At 45.5% G+C, this 17,252-nt stretch overlaps 1 protein-coding gene across 2 annotated transcripts in view; it reads left to right on the top strand.

Moving 5' to 3' along the window:
* Positions 1-194: 194 nt before the first annotated feature.
* Positions 195-17,252, top strand: part of rfx7a (regulatory factor X7a) — a 36,376-nt gene continuing 19,318 nt past the window's right edge. For both annotated transcript variants that reach the window (XM_089129503.1, XM_089129502.1), the window contains exon 1: positions 195-607. In XM_089129503.1, the coding sequence (XP_088985629.1) occupies positions 489-607 (119 nt within the window). In that variant the 5' untranslated portion in view covers positions 195-488. The remainder of the gene's footprint in view (positions 608-17,252) is intronic.

The raw sequence follows: 17,252 nt of genomic DNA, 5'->3' as shown, positions 1-17,252 counted from the left end.
AAAGACAAACAATCGAATATGACAGGAAACTTGTAAAACAATGAGAGGGATATTATCAATCCTTACTGACAGCCAGTTATGCTTTAGAACATGAGTGATGATCATAGTCTGAACTAAATGAACTCGCTGCAGCACCCTCGTGTGGGTTTCCGCTGGTGGCGCAATGCGCATGCGCGGTCCCAGCAGCAGCAGCTTCCCCAGTGGTCGCCAGTGAGCTACTAGGTAGGTAGTGTTAGTGTCTGACTTTGAACCTGCTGCAGCTCGAAGTGTTTCCTTGCTCCTGATGCACGCGCAGGGATAGTGACCTCAGCTGCAACCACAAACCATGAATTACCAACGTGATGTATTAGAGCCGAGTCCGATTTTTCAGTGAAATCAACAGGCAGTGATCGTGATGTACTATATACGGAGGAAAGCTGCATTATCCAGGTTCAGGTTAAGGCCTACTTTTTAGATCCCCATCCTCGTCTCAACAGAGTCGCATCGTGATGGCTGATGACCAGCAGCAGCAGTCTGGTCCTGGGGTCGGACCTTTACCTTCCGCGGTTCAAGGATTGCAAGGGACTGAGGCGAATGCTTTGCAGCTAAAAATAAAGAACTCAATCTGGTAAGTCTGTCTGAACCAATAATTGCCAATAAGTGAGTGTTGGAGCATGGAATCGAAAGCTCTCCATCCTAATTAGCTCTATTCTAGATGCTCCCTCGTTTCCTCTTGACAGTGAGTCATGGCTACTGTAAGTTAACTATGTGTGTGTATTTAACTAATATCGCCGTTGCTTTCCTTATTGCGATGATAACGATAAAATAACTTATCAAAGTTGTTTGTTTTTGAACAGATTGAGGTTAAAATCTGAGGTTGGTTACTCGTCTTGGCTGTTATGGACATTCTATTTGTTATTTATCGGCAAAGAGCTTTTCTGTTTTCTCGTGAAAGTGTGCAGAAATTGAAATTTTGGTGTCTTGGAATGGGCGAAAGATTTCCCGCGACCACGCGCTCTTAACAGATTTAGTGGGCGCGCTAGTGATGGTAAACAACTCGCGTGCAGCAGCAGCGACCGGCTACAGCCGCGCGGATTTAAACGCCCAGTGTGCCGAACACGCTTTCCTTTCCTTGTATTCAAACTTCAATGCATCCGATATAGACCTATTGTGCTCTTCACATTATTGTGTTGCGGTGATCCAAAATGTGTATTAATTCATCGGGTACGCGCTTAGTTACTGTTATTAAAGACGAAGACATCGTGAAACATGCAGCCATGGCTTAAGATGTTTATAGCGAAGCAGCGCATGCGTTCTAACGTATGCATTTGTGTTCCTCAGTATATGTTTTTTGAGGAAAATGTATAGCTTCTGTCTGCATAGTCACTCAACTCAGGTCTGTCTTAGGTCAGTAGTTTTACCTAGAATTGATCATTGTTGGTGCACATTGCTTGTGGCAGCGAAAAAAAAAAACGCTGACACGATTATTTTGCAGCCTCCATCCCCCTCACCACCACCCTTGTTTTTGCATGTTGAGACATGCTCTCAACGACATGCATCTGCAGCAGCGGCTACTGTACGTCCAGTGTGGGGCGATTTGTTTACCTATACGTGCAATAGTATGTATTATTTGTTTCTGCTGAGTATTTTGGCGTGAAATTGTAAAGTCATGGGAATTTCTATAGCAAATAGACGTTTTTAACCTCTGCAATGTTGTGTTATCTACTATGTATGTATCTATAAATCTTCATCTTTAAAGTTTTATCCAGTACTCATTAGGAACTAATATTGTAAAATTTGTAAAAAGGGGTGGGAACCCTCAATGTAGCATTTTCCTTGTTGCTGTCGTTTACTGAATTATCCTTTAATCAGTTCATACAGCTAATGGTTGAGTGAAACCATGTTGATATTATGACCTTTATTGTCTTTTCCTGGGAATCTGAGACAAATTGCTCTCAATCCAATCATTAAGTAACAGTGTTTAGTACTTTTCTTTTTGAATGCAGTTTTGTTTGGATATAGTTGCACTTGGTGGGCTCAGCTGTTGTTATCAGTGGATTCGGAATAGATTAATGCAGTTATTTGACCAATTCATTTAATCTTAACCAAACAATAACAACAAAATACACACACACACACACACACAGAATACTTAACAATATCAGTTTAGTGTCCTGGGCCGAGCATTGGACAGATGTTCCACAGATGGATTTTTTTGCTGTTGTAAATTTGACTTAATTTTAACTTGAAGCGGTGTGTCGTTCACTCCCGAATTCTGCTGTTCATAATAGCTCTAAGTACTATTAAATGGATTGACTGTTTACACAGACAGACATCCATATGATGAGTGGAGAGTCTCAGCCTGTGCTCCTTGCCCTTCACTCTGAGCAGAGCTCTAAAGGTTAGGCCTGTCGTGTCGTTATGATAGCTGATACCCCTGAGCTGCATTTGGCATGCTGGTTGGCACATGGTACTGTCTCTGTGGAAAAGAACAGGGTATTTGGCACTGGTGCTGGCGGGCCTTGTGGAAAAGAGATTGTGATTTGCCCACAGCAACTAGTTTTTTTACTAATGGGAATATCTTGTAATTTATACATTGATGATGGAGATTATTGATGCATAAATACTGCCTGTAAACTGAAAAGAAGTAGCTGACAAATCTCTAGAATCTCAATTGGTTTGGAAAAAAAATATATATATATTTTTGCCAACAGACCAGCAGAGGGGGTCGTTTAAGAATGAGCTGGACTTTCTGTGTAATTCTGTGATTTAGCTCTTCAAGTTTATTTTAGAGATGTTGTCACTTGGTTTACACCAAATCTGTCAGGTAATTTTAGATTAACAGCTACACACCCAAGTTACACACAAAGCTGACTGAGTTTGAAAGGTCCCTTATTTTTACATGGCTGTGTTCATGTGTACATCAACATCAGTGTGTGTGAATCTTTCTTCATCTACATATGAAGGGAAATAAGATGGAATTGGGAGGAGGGGAAGAGATCCATACACAATGGTGGTAATCACCTTCAAAGAGAAATGAAAATGAGCTATAGCACCGCTGGCAAAAAGCCCAGCTGTTTTTGCCAAGCTGCAGTCTCTGAATGGCTCGCAACTGCTGCTTTATTGCTGTTAGATGATTCTGTTTTGGTTTAGCCTCAAACAATAGAAGGATCTATGTCTGTGGTTTTGCTAAAACATTCTTATTGGAATAAGCGCATACAGTTAATGGTGGGGTGAAACCTTGTTGATATTATGACCTTTATTGCCTTTTCCTTGGAATCTGAGACAAATATCTATTAATTCAATCATTAAGTAACAGTTTTAAATACTTTTCTGTTTGAATGCAGTTTTGTTTGGATATAGTTGCACTTGGTGGGCTCAGCTGTTGTTATCAGTGGATTCGGAATAGATTAATGCAGTTATTTTGGACATAACTGACAGTTATTTTACCAATTCATTTAATCTTAACCGAATAATTAAGTCTGCAATACTCTCTCTCAGTCCCAATGAAAGTTACCTGTTTGAGAAGACTAGTTGTGTAGCATTTCCTCTCTGTATTTTTGTGATTTACTTAGAAGGTGTGAGATTGTCATTTTATATTTGCACACAGATGAATATTGCATGCACTTTTTCGTCACGTGTCGTGTACACAAACACTAGTGTCATGCACAAATACACTACTGTTTTTTTTTGAAGCAATTACGTTTTTTCATCTTGGATCGGCCCTTAATCGATCAAAAGTGACAGTAAGACATTACTAGTGTCACAAAATATGTACATTTCAAATAAATGCTATGGTTTCTTTTCATAATAAAGATAGCTGTTTTCAATAATAATAATAATAATAATAAATGTTTCTTGGGCACCAAATCAAGAGAGACCAAATACATCTAAACAATCCAAAAACGGGACATGACATCACAAGATGCGACCCTAAAAAGTACTAGTATACCTAGTTCTCTTACGAGAGGTTCTCTCGTATTGCGTAAGCTAGCTCGCTACGCTACGGGAAAGATTCATCTTTGCTGAGAAGTTGAAGCCAAAAAATTATTCCATAATTTTGTAATCATTGTCAACGCAGTCTCTTCTGAGGCAGACCATGAGCGGGCTAGCTAGCGGCTCATTGGTTCGCTCAGAGAGAATGCACGAACCTATGGGAGAGCGGCGCTGAGTCCGCGGCCAATGAGCGGACGGCGCTCGCTTACTGCGTCACAGCCCGCCAAAAGGGGCGTGGCTACAGTGTATAAAGGTCGCTCTCCCAGCTCGTTCGTCGATTCTGTTCATTTCAGCGAGCTACACGCATCCGCTGTTCTGGGAAGAAGCCGCCGTCGTTGAGAAGGCACCGTCTAGCGAGCTCCGGAGTCTGAGGAAGCCGGCCGTCTGCCACCTTCAGCCGCCCAGCAAGCTAGCGCCATCCGACGCGTATCCTTTTTCTTGATTATTCCTAAAAGAGCACGAGCGTCTTTTTAAAGATGCCTCGTAATTCCTGCGGCTCTTGCCGCTCTCCGCTCGAGGATGGAGACCGCCACCCCATCTGCGCTCTCTGCCTCGGAGTGGATCACGCAGAACTCGCCCTCGCCAACGGAGGATGCGACCACTGCGAGGACCTGCCGCTGTCAACCCTGCGGGCTCGACTACAGGCGGTCAAAACCGCTCCAGCGCCGCCTCTAACTTCGCCGCGGAAGAAGAAACGCCGCTCCCAGAGGCCGCCGGAGCCCTCTGCGGATCCATGTGGCCGCCGCCGCCCACCGACCGCTCTCCCTCTCCGCCCCTGCCGGACTTACAGTTGCCGCCGAGTGGCCGCTCTGTCGCCTCCGAGGACACCGCGGATGAGAAGGACTCTTGTTCGCTGCACGCTTCGGACAGCGAGGATTGGTCGTCGATCGGCTCATCGACGAGAGAGTCTGCGGGGACCCGCGCCGGCATCGAGGAGGAACTAACGCGCCTCCTTTCTCAGGCCGTTAGCCGCCTGGGTCTCGAGTGGTCTCCTCCCCCTGAGCAACCACCGAACCGCATGGATGGAAAGTTCCTGCACCGGCGTCCGGCCCCCGCCTGCAGCCGGGCTGCACCCTTCCTGCCGGAGCTTCACAGCGAGCTCACGAAGTCCTGGAATGCTCCTCTCTCGGCCCGTAATCGCTCTGATGTGTCCGCTTCGCTGCGCTCAGTGGACGGAGCTGCCGAGAAGGGTTATACTGCCATGCCACCCGTCGAGGACTCGGTCGCCGCTCATCTCTGCCCGCCCTCTGCTAGATGGCGGTCTGCTCATACGCTTCCCTCTAAAGCGTGCAGAGCGACCTCTAACTTTCATGCCCGCGCCTATTCTGCCGCCGGTCAGGCCGCTTCAGCGCTGCATTCGATGTCTGTCCTCCAGGTGCTCCAGAGCGACATCTTGTGTGAAATGGCGAGCAGCGGGAGGCAACCGCCCGTCCTTTCGGATCTGAGAAGCGCTACGGATCTTTCCCTTCGCGCCACTAAAGCCGCCGCACAAGCTCTAGGGAGATGCATGGCCGCCCTCTGTGTCGCTGAGAGACACTTATGGCTCACGCTTACCGACATGGGAGAGTCAGAACGAGCCGCGTTCCTCAACGCGCCCATTTCCCCTACCGGGCTCTTCGGATCCGCCGTCACGGGCATCGTTGACCGCTTCTCCGAGGTTCAAAAAGCGACTCAGGCCATGAACTTGTTCCTGCCCCGCCGCTCGAGTTCTTCGACGGGCCGTTCTCACGAGCCGCCTGCCAGAACCACACAGCAGCGCCCGCCTCAGCAAGCTCAGCAGCCCCAGCGTAGACAGGGCGGCCGCCCTCGCTCTCGCTCAGACAGCCGCCGCAGACAGCCTCCTCCCCGGGGGCCTCGACCCAAGATCACGCTGAAGCCTGATCAACAGAAGTCTGCCTAGCACAGCTGAGAAAAAGACGGCGTTCTCCCGCTGCGGCCGGACCACCGTCAAAGCTTCGCCCTCTGTTAGTCCCCGTCTCACCGCTGACTACAGTAGTGTTTACCGCCACAAACAAGCCGGTTTCCCTGCCCGCTTGCGAGCGACTAAAAGCCGTTTTCACGGCTACCCAGAGAGTTCACAAAAAGAGCATAAAAGCCTCAAGTGTAAAAAATGTGCCCACAACCATGTGCTCACGTACACACACAAGCACTTTATGCCCAGGGTCTCTCGCAGAGCCCATTCTCACGGAGCGTGCACTTTCCGCTCCAGCAGCAGAGAACATAAGCACGCCCACGAGCCCGTGCGCGTGTCCCCCCTCTGCCCGCTCTGTCTCAAGGCCCTTAAACTCCTCTCTGAGTGTAAGTCCCGTTGCCTTCCACATTATAAGCGAGCCCACACCCAGTGTCCAGCCCGCAATGTGCAGCAATCAGGGCGATATCGCCATTCAACCACTAGCCGTATGCTACAAAGCGTGGGAAGCCATCCCCGGCATCTCCCCGTGGGTTTTAAGCATAATAAAGAATGGTTATCGATTACAGTTTCGTCGCCGCCCGCCACGCTCGCGCGTGCGGCTCGAATCCACTGTCAGCCCGGCTGCTATGAACACGCTTCGCTTAGAAATAGCCAAGCTACTGCAGAAGGGCGCTATAGAGAGAGTCCCGCCATCTATGACCGAGTCGGGGTTTTACGGCCGTTACTTTCTGGTCCCCAAGAAAGACGGCGGCCTCAGGCCGATCTTAGATCTCAGGGCTTTGAACAAAGCGCTCATGAAGAGACCGTTCAAAATGCTCACAGTCAGGAAACTCCTCGCGCACGTCCGCCAGGGGGACTGGTTCATCTCTCTAGACCTGAAAGACGCCTATTTTCAGATCCAGATAAACCCTCATCACAGGCCATTCCTACGTTTCGCCTTCGAGGGCCAAGTTTACCAGTATGCCGTTCTCCCGTTCGGCCTATCCTTAGCACCCCGTACGTTCACGAAGTGCATGGATACAGCGCTCGCTCCCCTGCGAAGTCAGGGGCTGCGCATACTGAATTATCTGGACGACTGGCTGATTCTAGCAGATTCCCAGACGGAGCTGCTGTCGCACCGCACAGTTCTCCTCAACCATCTGGAAGCGCTGGGACTCTCTGTCAACTGGACAAAGAGCTCTCTCCAGCCCAGTCAAACTATTTCGTTCCTCGGAATAGATTTGAACTCTATCACGATGACGGCTCGCTTATCCACACAGCGCGCGCGCCGTGTTCAGCGCCTAGCCGCCTCGTTTCAGATGGGTACCCTTACATCCCTGAAATCGCTTCAGAGGATGCTGGGTCATATGGCTTCAGCCTCCGCTGTGCTACAGCTGGGTCTTCTGCACATGCGCCCCCTTCAATTCTGGTTAAAGAGCCGCGTATCCCACCGCGAGTGGACGACGGGCCGCCAGATGATCAGGATTACTCAGACTTGTATCACTGCCCTGCAGCCATGGGCAGCAAGCGAGTGGTTTCAGAGGGGCGTTACCATGGGAACATTCTCTCGCCGGAAAGTCATCTCGACAGACGCATCCAACTCGGGTTGGGGAGCGGTTTGCGAGGGCTCACCGGCCGCCGGCCAGTGGTCGAGCCACGAGAGTTCCTTACACATAAACTGTCTGGAAATGATCGCGGTCGAGAACGCGCTGCTGTGCTTCCTCCCGCGCTTAAACGGTCACCACGTCCTGATTCGCTCCGACAATATGGCCGTGGTATCATACATCAACCGTCAGGGCGGCGTCAGATCCAAGAATCTCTTTCATCTGACACGCCGCATCCTATTGTGGTCCCAGAGTCACCTGCTATCGCTCAGAGCGACGCACGTGCCGGGCCATCTGAACGACGGTCCAGACAGGCTGTCCAGGAACCTGGTCTCCCCCGGAGAATGGTCCCTGCACATTCAAACAGTCCAAACACTGTGGCGCCTATTCGGCAGAGCGGAGATAGATCTTTTCGCGTCAGAAGAGAACGCTCACTGCCCAATATTCTTTTCAAAGAGCGAGGACGCGCTAGCCCAGGATTGGCCCCGCCGCCCGCTCTATGCTTTTCCCCCGATTTCTCTGCTACCGCAGGTCATTCAGAGAATCAGGGACTCACGCCACTCGGTGCTCCTCATAGCCCCGCGCTGGGAGAATCAGATTTGGTTCCCGGAGCTAACGCGGCTGTCACAGACAGCCCCGTGGCCCATTCCAATCAGAGCAGATCTCCTCACTCAAGCCCGCGGCTCGATCTGGCATCCCCATCCACAGCGCTGGGCGCTTCATGCATGGGTGACCAACGACTACACGTCGAATTGCCAGAAGGGGTTTTGAACACGATCAAACACGCCAGAGCGGATTCTACCAGAAAGCTCTATGCTGCAAAATGGTCTGTGTTCTCCATATGGTGCACCGACAAGAATTTGGACCCACGGATGTGCGAGGTTTCGTCTTTGCTAGTGTTCCTTCAGGAGATGCTGGATAAGGGCAGGTCCCCATCCACTCTTAAGGTTTACGTGGCAGCCGTCGCGGCGTTCGCTGAACCCCGGCGCGCCCAGTCTCTGGGCAAAGACGAGCTAATCATCCGCTTCCTCAGGGGAGCCAGAAGGATGAACCCCCCTCGCCCCCCTACGGTGCCGGTCTGGGATCTTTCTATAGTTCTAGAAGCTCTGAAAGCCCCACCGTTTGAACCACTTGAGTCCGTGGAGCTAAAATACCTCTCGTTAAAAACCGTTCTTCTGACGGCTCTCGCCTCAGTAAAACGTGTGGGGGACATTCACGCGCTGTCTTCGAGCGCCGCGTGCCTAGAGTTTGGACCGAGTGACTCCATAGTCATTCTAAAGCCTAGACACGGTTATGTTCCAAAAGCGATTGGTACCCCTTTCAGGGCGCAAGTCATCTCTCTATCGGCGCTGCCTGCATCCGATAGCGAACGTGACGCTGACCGCCTCTGCCCGGTTCGGGCTATCAGAGTGTACACTACACGCGTTGCCGCGTTCAGACGCTCGGAGCAGCTGTTTGTGTCGTTCGGTGGCCGCACCAAGGGACTAGCCGCCTCGAAACAGACCCTATCCAGGTGGATAGTAGACGCGATTGCCTCTGCTTATGCCGCTAAAGACCTGCCTTGCCCTCTGGGCATCAGGGCTCATTCCACCAGAGGCATGGCCTCATCGTGGGCATGGTCCTGCGGGATTTCCATTCACGACATTTGTGTGGCTGCGGGATGGGCCTCCCCCTCCACCTTTGTCAGATTTTACAACTTGGAAGTTCCAGCCTTACAGGCTAAAATTCTGGCGGTCTAGTACTCACAGCCCTCCTATAGAAGCCGCACTATCGGGAGTTCCATCACACCGGCTCACCCCTTGTGTTCCCCTATGTGCTTATGCAATAGCCCTCACATCACGGCCCGCCTTCGCCGGCCGCCTTGGGCGTTTTTGCACTAGATAGTAACGGCCGCTATGCTGGCCGCCGTATTATCTTCATCCACTTATAGATTCCCCCGGTGTTCCCCTGGGATGCTTAGTGGTTACTTAGCGCGCACGGCGTTGACCAGGTGTTCCCGTAGCGTAAGCTAGCTTACGCAATACGAGAGAACCTCTCGTAAGAGAACGAATCGGTTACCTAACGTAACCTCGGTTCTCTCTAGATGAGGGAACGAGTATTGCGTTCCCGGCCGTGCTTGCGCCAATAGCGTTTCGCTTCATGCTACAGAATCAACGAACGAGCTGGGAGAGCGACCTTTATACACTGTAGCCACGCCCCTTTTGGCGGGCTGTGACGCAGTAAGCGAGCGCCGTCCGCTCATTGGCCGCGGACTCAGCGCCGCTCTCCCATAGGTTCGTGCATTCTCTCTGAGCGAACCAATGAGCCGCTAGCTAGCCCGCTCATGGTCTGCCTCAGAAGAGACTGCGTTGACAATGATTACAAAATTATGGAATAATTTTTTGGCTTCAACTTCTCAGCAAAGATGAATCTTTCCCGTAGCGTAGCGTAAGCTAGCTTACGCAATACTCGTTCCCTCATCTAGAGAGAACCGAGGTTACGTTAGGTAACCGATTCGTTTTCTTCATCACAGGAGTGGTGTTGCCCATTACAGTTTAGCCTATTATACTCATTTGTGCTTAAGATATCTGTATGTGTTTAAAATGTCATGTCTGTTTTTTTTGTTTTTTTTAATTGTAGTTTTGCTCTAAATGTGTAATACCAGTTTGTATTGTATATAATATTTGGATTGTGTGTGTTTGTGTTAAGGCCCTGATATACTTAGGTTCTTTGCTTTGGTGTAAAAAAATAATAATTTTGAAATACCTTCGCGGTGGTAATACTGTTAGTAAACATCCCTACTCTGACCACATGTGAGAGCGCGTTGAGGAAAGCCCATCAAAGTACAAATGTGGGGAGGCGTCATCGTCATGCGCTCGTGGCTACATTGCCAACAAGGGCTCTCCTCTTTTTCTCCGCCGTACGAGACCAATGTTTTGCTGACTTTTTTGCTGACTTTTCAAAATATTGTGGAAAGCAAAACACTGCATAATTGTTGCATCTGCATCCATTACATTTCGTGCTGTTTTACATAATTTTCCGGGTCAGAACGTCTACATTTGGTAGTTTCAGCAGTGTATATTGTAAATGCAAAAATCGGATACGGGTCACTTTTAAAAGATGATGTAAGCGCCTAAGCGGGTTGTCAAAAAAGTCAGAAAATCGGATTTGTGCATCAAGACCAAGGGGGTAATCCATCAGCCGGAAGTTGAAGCTGTCTCCGGGAGCCACCATTGTAGCGAGCTAATACCTGCTGTTAGCATCCCATTGACTCCCATTCATTTTGGCGTCACTTTGACAGCGAATAACTTTACATCTGAGGCATCCAAAGACTCCATTTTTCCATTATTTATTTCTAAAGAAACACGACAATGTATAAAAGGCTCCATTACTTTGTATGTTACGTTATGGGCCCGTAGAAGCCGTTCTTGTAAAAATAGGCTAAAAATTGCGTTATAACCACTCGACTGTCCATCGCACAATAGAGAAGTTACCGTATAGACAGGAGGAGAAGCTCGCACAGCCTCACAGGCAATCTTTTACTGTCTAAAGTCACCCCATGGCATAAATAGAAGCAAAATGACAAAATAATTAATCAGAATACTTACCAAAAGTTGGCCCAGGTCGCGCGCTTCGCCGTCTCTGTGCACGATTAAAATTTGTCTTGGAACAGCTACTAGAAGATTTACAACTGTCAGTCAGTTTGCTCACGTGACATCTACGTCGTCAAGCTCAGTTTGAGCCTGCGCAGAACCCTCTGCTATCAGGAAGTGAGTGCCCATGTTGAGCTTCAGCTCTCTCCGTTTTAATCAACGGGGTCGCTGTGTCCATTTCTTTTACTGTCTATGATCAAGACCTGCAGTGTAAATGCAGCCTTATTTGTTCCCCACTAAATGTTTTTTTTTTTCACTAAATGTTCAGATTTTATACAATTATTGTGCACTTGTGATTTTTCTAGACTAAATTTTACTGCTGAATTATCCACTAATCTAGTTTATAATAGCATTTTTGTCATAAATTATGATCATATATTTTGTGTCCTACATGTAATGTCCTTCTGGGCGTTATGTATCCTTGTTTTCGCATGGGCCGGTTGCAGTCGCTTTTTTTTCGGTAGCCATTCCGAAGTACAAACGAAGTCTCTTGCATTTTACAGCGGGTGAATCTGTTGTCACTGGTGATTGTCATTTGAACCTTTCTAGATCCGCCATCAAATTGATAAGGTTAATCATATTAAGTGCTGTGAGAAAAGGCTATAAATCTCCACCTCCAGCATCCTCGCACGCAATATAGCTTATACTAGCTGAGACTCCTTCTTTATGTGTACAGATGTGATGTTATGACGGAAAGACATGCTTGAATCTCCCGTGGAAATGCACCAGTACCACTGGAATTAAAAACATTATTACAAGCTCACCGCTTTGAATCGAGCTAGGGCGAGCAGGTAGTTGTTTTGAACACTGGCTGGGTATGTAGTTTCTCAAATATGTATTTTGGATCATTTTTAACCCCATAAAAGCTACGGACTGCAGCTTTAAGTAGATTGTGTTTAACACACAAAAGAGTTATTATCAGCTCAACACACAGAGTTATAGAAATTCTACTTGATTTAAAAAAAAAAAAAGTCCATTACACAACCAGCACAGACCAATAGTAATTCAAAAGGTGTTTTTGAATTTTTTTGAACCAACCAGAGCGACCATTCTGGAAACTCACTCTGAACAAACAAACTCTAAACAAACTTGAAAATGACACCAATTGAAATCAAAGAATGAACTGAAATATTTCAGGCCTTTCATGCACACAAGAGGAGGTTATGAGATGCAGCACAGTAGTAGCTGAGTTCATCGGGTTCAGTGGTGTTTTCTATCTGTTGGTGAGAGAGAGAGAGAGAGCTTTCTCATCCCCAATCTCTCTTGCACACACACTGACACACAAATATCACACATGTAGGTCATGCTGACTAGCAGTAGTGTTATTCTCTGTTGTAATGTCTGGCTGCTCTCAGTCAGCACTCTGTTCATGTGGAATTAGCCATGAAGCTCACAGGTCTCTGCCCTTCTCCCTGGACAACCTTACTGTTAGTAAAAGATAGAGATGTTCATGCTATCCATTCTAACCAGTGACACAGTGACCCTTCACCCCTCCCCCCCACCACCCCGTCTCTCCCTCTCCCTGTCTCTCTCTCTCAAGCGGTTGTTTACGTTCCTGTTATGATCAGAGCACACGCGGCCAGCTGGAGGAGGGGATCTTCGGGGGAGGGGCAGTGACCGACAGGATAAGAGTCTGTGGCTTAAATCAGGCCACTGTTTACAGGAAAAAACAAACTTTGAATGTCTATTGTAATTATATATTTAAATAAATATACACTACATGCATGCATACAAGAGTTGGACGATGAAACCAAAACACCTGGTTTTAGACCACAATAATTTATCTTACTAATTTATTGTCTGGTCCAATAATTCCATTTTTCTTTGCATAAATGTACACAGCTGTCCACATGATATAGTTTACCTGGGAAGTGGTTTAGAGCCTCCTTTTACGACCAATACAGCATCAATTTACGTTGGGAATGAATGACATATACAAGTCATTCACAATGTCCATTGGGATTTTGAGCCATTCCTTTTCCAAAACAGTGGCCACGTCTCTGTGATGCTGGTGGAAGAAAATATATTCTGACTTGCTCCTCCAAAATACCCCAAAGTGACTCAAAAATATATAGATCTGGTGACTGACTGTGCTGGCCGTGGGAAATGTTCAACTTCACTTTCATGTTCATCATCCCATTCAGTCTTGCTGTGTGTATTGGTGCATTATCATGCTTATACACAGGACACCCTTCAGGTTACAAATTTTTTTAACTATTAGGTGCGCATGTTCCTCCAGAATGGTTTGGTTATCCTTGGCAGTGACGCCCATCAAGCACAGTAGGGAATGCTGCATGATATTGCAGCCCAAACCATGACTTATCCACCGTCGTGCTCGTGCTTCATTCTGGGCAAGCAACGGACCTGGTGTTAAGCCTCTTTGGGGGTTCTCCACACCGTAATTCCCACAGAGGTTTACAACAAAATATTGCATTTTCGTCAAATAAATTGTGCACAACAGAAGTTTTAATAAATTGTTATTACTATTTCTATTATTATTATTATTTTATTATGTACATTTTGCTTTACAATATTAATATATTTCTGTAAATTTCTTCAAGTTAAACCATACTTATATTTTGATAGTTTGTTGTGAAGATCTTTGAGTTTCTGTTCATTTTTGGCAATCATTTTTACCAAATTAAATGTGGTGTAGTGAACTCCCATGTTGAGTGTCTGCTTACGCGACTGGGTCAGAGTATCTCTGAATTGACGAGGCTTGTGGGATGCTCCTGGTCAGCGCTGCAGTGGTGAATACCTAACAAATCGGTGCCTGTCTGGTCCAAAGAACTGATAGAAAGTCTATTGTGGCACAAGTCACAGAAAATGTTAATGATAGTTCTGAATGGAATATGCAAGTTACGACATTATCCTCTGCTGCTTAGGCCTAAAAAAAAAAAAAGTTTGGTTCCGGTTGGTTGTCAGTTGAGGTCATGGGTCGGTAGGGATTTTTTTTTTTTTTTTTTTTTTTTTTTTTTTTTTCAGTGGCAGCAAGGGATGGGTAGGAAATTATTCAGGGCTCGACATTAAAGGGATAGTCAAACCTAAAAATATCAAAATTGAAACTACTGTGGAAACAAAGACACCTACATCTTGAGTTAAGCTAAAACATATCAAAAATTAATTTCAAAGTGAACTATCCCCTTAAGCATTTTCACGTGCTTGTCCTCCGGACAAGTAAGTAAATCTGTCAATCACTTGTCCGAGTAAAAAAGTTGCTTGTCCGGATTTTTAAAATTTATTTATTTTTTATTCTGAAGCAATATTCTCATCAGTGTTCAATCAGCTTTGATATTTTAAAAGGCAAATTGTAATATCTGCACCTTTAAGGGCATCCCCTCCACCAATATTATTAAATGCCCTATAGTGTCTTATTATTCTAAATCAGGGGTCACCAAACTTTTTTCTCTGGGGGCCACATTATTGTTCCTGACTGTGATGGGGGGCCGGGCTATATAAAATAGAATTGTGTGACCAAGACCAAACTGACCACCAGCAGGCCTCATAGTAGAGATTACTAGCCTGGCACAGCCATATTTGTTTATCATTAATAGTTGTTTGCAAAAGTAGTAATCGAGTCTTTACACTTTGTTTTAATTTGAAATACCACAGATTTTCCATTTATTTATTTTCGAATACAAATAACATCAAACCTGTCAAAGTAAGAAACATCTGCCTAGTTGAGGTGAGTGGCACTGGTAAGGATGAATGAAAAATTATAAATTATAGGTAGGCCTGTTACTATTTATAATAATTGTGTACAGCACTTAATAAAGGTCAAATAAATAGGCCTATAAAATAAATAAATAAACATTGAAATTATAACAACAACATGAGTAATAGAACTAGTCAGCTCTTATGCCTATCCAGGTGAGCATGCTCAATAAACAACAAAATACCAAATGCAGACATGTTATTATTTTCCAAAAAGCAATTTAAAAAAATAGGCCATGACGACTTTTGGGGATTGCCGGTTCAAGTAGTGGGGGGCAGAGGGGTTGGGGGGCCAGTCAAAGGGGTGTGGCGGGCCTGATTCGGCCCGCGGGCCTTAGTTTGGTGACCCATGTTCTAAATAATTGAATTTATTGATCAAATTTAGGAATTTAAAATGAAAGATGAAGCATACTGTTACCCTAGGTAGGGCTGATGAAATTAAATCATTTACACTGAAAAATTACAATTTCATTAAATAATGTTATGAAATTGATTTAAATGTGCAAATAAGAAATATTGGAAAGAATTATACTAGGCTACTTATAAACATAACACTAAACTGCCAATAGGTGGCGGCAGGCGGCCGTATAAATGAGTGAGTTATTGATTCATTAATTCAAACGATTCGTTCAAACGGTTGATTCATTCAAGATTGAGACGGATGTTGATGTTTATGAATGGGTCATTGAATCCTTGACTCAACCGATTCGTTCAAAATGCTGAATCATTCAGTAATGAAAACAGGATGAGTTCCTGTGAGATGCGTCGTGGTTCTGCTGTGACTTTTCTTTGGAACTATTTTCGCTGCTGAAATGGAACAAAAACACCCAATATTGCTTATAAACAGTAAGTGACTTATAATCTTAACTGTTTATTGAACTGTTGTAGGAAATCAATGTCACTTTTTCAATCGTGATGGTATTCAGGAAAAATAATTGAGGCTGCTTAGTGCTTAACATATGTTAAAATAAAAAAACTCCACATTTAGATTTTTTATAGGCAGAATATGTTGTTAACTGTGTGTGTGTGCTCCGCTCATGTGTGTAGATTTCTCTGCGCGAGCGTCAACAGCGCAACCTTACCATCAGTAATACAGTAGGCCTGCTACATTTATTATCCACAATCGATCGCAACTTGCAATAAATGTAATAAAATAAGAATCATTCTCTCGGTTTAGTGATTCCCTAGTTATTTTTTTTGTTTGTTATTGATGTTCTATTCAGGCTACTTGTCCGTTGGGGCGAGTAAAATTCTCTTTTTACTTTCCATTTGTCCCGGAAAAGCGGACAAGTTAGAAGGGCTCTAGAGATACGAACCGCGGCAGGTTAGAGTGTTTTGGATTGCATAAAATAATGAAAGAAACGAACAAATACATGGCGAAAGAAGTGCTAGACAGCAGAAGATGGGATTGGGATCATGATTGGATCATGATACGATAATTTTTTAATAAAACTAGGCGGATGGAGGTATTAGTATGCGGTGTGTGCATGCCTATGAATGCATGTATTTGTATGTGTGCGAATATGAATAAAAATATCCTAAATTACAAAAAAAGACTTGTATAATATGTATTATAGTTCAGTTTGACGAACGATATCTGCCTCGTTTGTTAATAGATGACAAGATGCATCTTAGGACAAGATGCATCTTACATCGCGTGCTATAAAAAGACGGAGCTGTACAAAAACGTAAATTAATAGTTCGCCTCAGAGTTTTTTATTTGTGTATTTATTTAATTTTTATTATTTCTTCCCCAAGCTCATAAAATAATTTTGGGTCGCACATAAATTGACAGGGTCGGTCGGAAACCGGAAACAAACAATTTTTTTTTTTACGCCTTATGTGGCCCGTGATAAACCCCTGTCCACTGTTGCATTTTCAAAGCATCAGTTCTTAAGCATCAGAACTGGAAAGAAGTGAAAGAAGGTTGTCTGGTGCAATGAATCCCGTTTACGCCATTTACCCGGGGAAGTGATGACACCAGGATGCAACGTGGGACAACGACTCCCCTCCATTGCAATGGCAATCCCTGATGGCAGTGACCTCTTTCAGCAGGATAATGCACCCTGCCATACTGCACACATTGTTCAGAAATGGTAAGAGAAACATAATGAAGAGTTCAAGATGTTGCTCTGGCTTCCAAATTCCCCAGCTTTCAATCCATCTGAGCATCTGTGGGATGTGCTTGACAAACAATTCCGATATTACGATGTAGCGTGTGTACTTTGTACAGCAACCATCCGTCCCTGTAACTTCTGATGTTCTCAGCTTTGTCCTGCAGTAATGCGGTAACGAACATTTAGTATGTCCTTAACCCGCTCCATCAACAAACGTGCTATATCAATCGCGAAGGATATATGCAGAGAGTTGACTGAAAAATGTTACACATTCCATAGCAGGTCAATACAACAAAGAACTAAAGCCTCGCCTCACCCA

This window comes from Pimephales promelas, chromosome 1 (genome assembly GCF_988280905.1).
Source record: "Pimephales promelas chromosome 1, fPimPro1.hap1.1, whole genome shotgun sequence".
Lineage (NCBI taxonomy): Eukaryota > Metazoa > Chordata > Actinopteri > Cypriniformes > Leuciscidae > Pimephales > Pimephales promelas.
The sequence above is the reverse complement of the archived record's forward strand: the minus strand, read 5'-3'. Positions and strand labels throughout refer to the sequence as shown.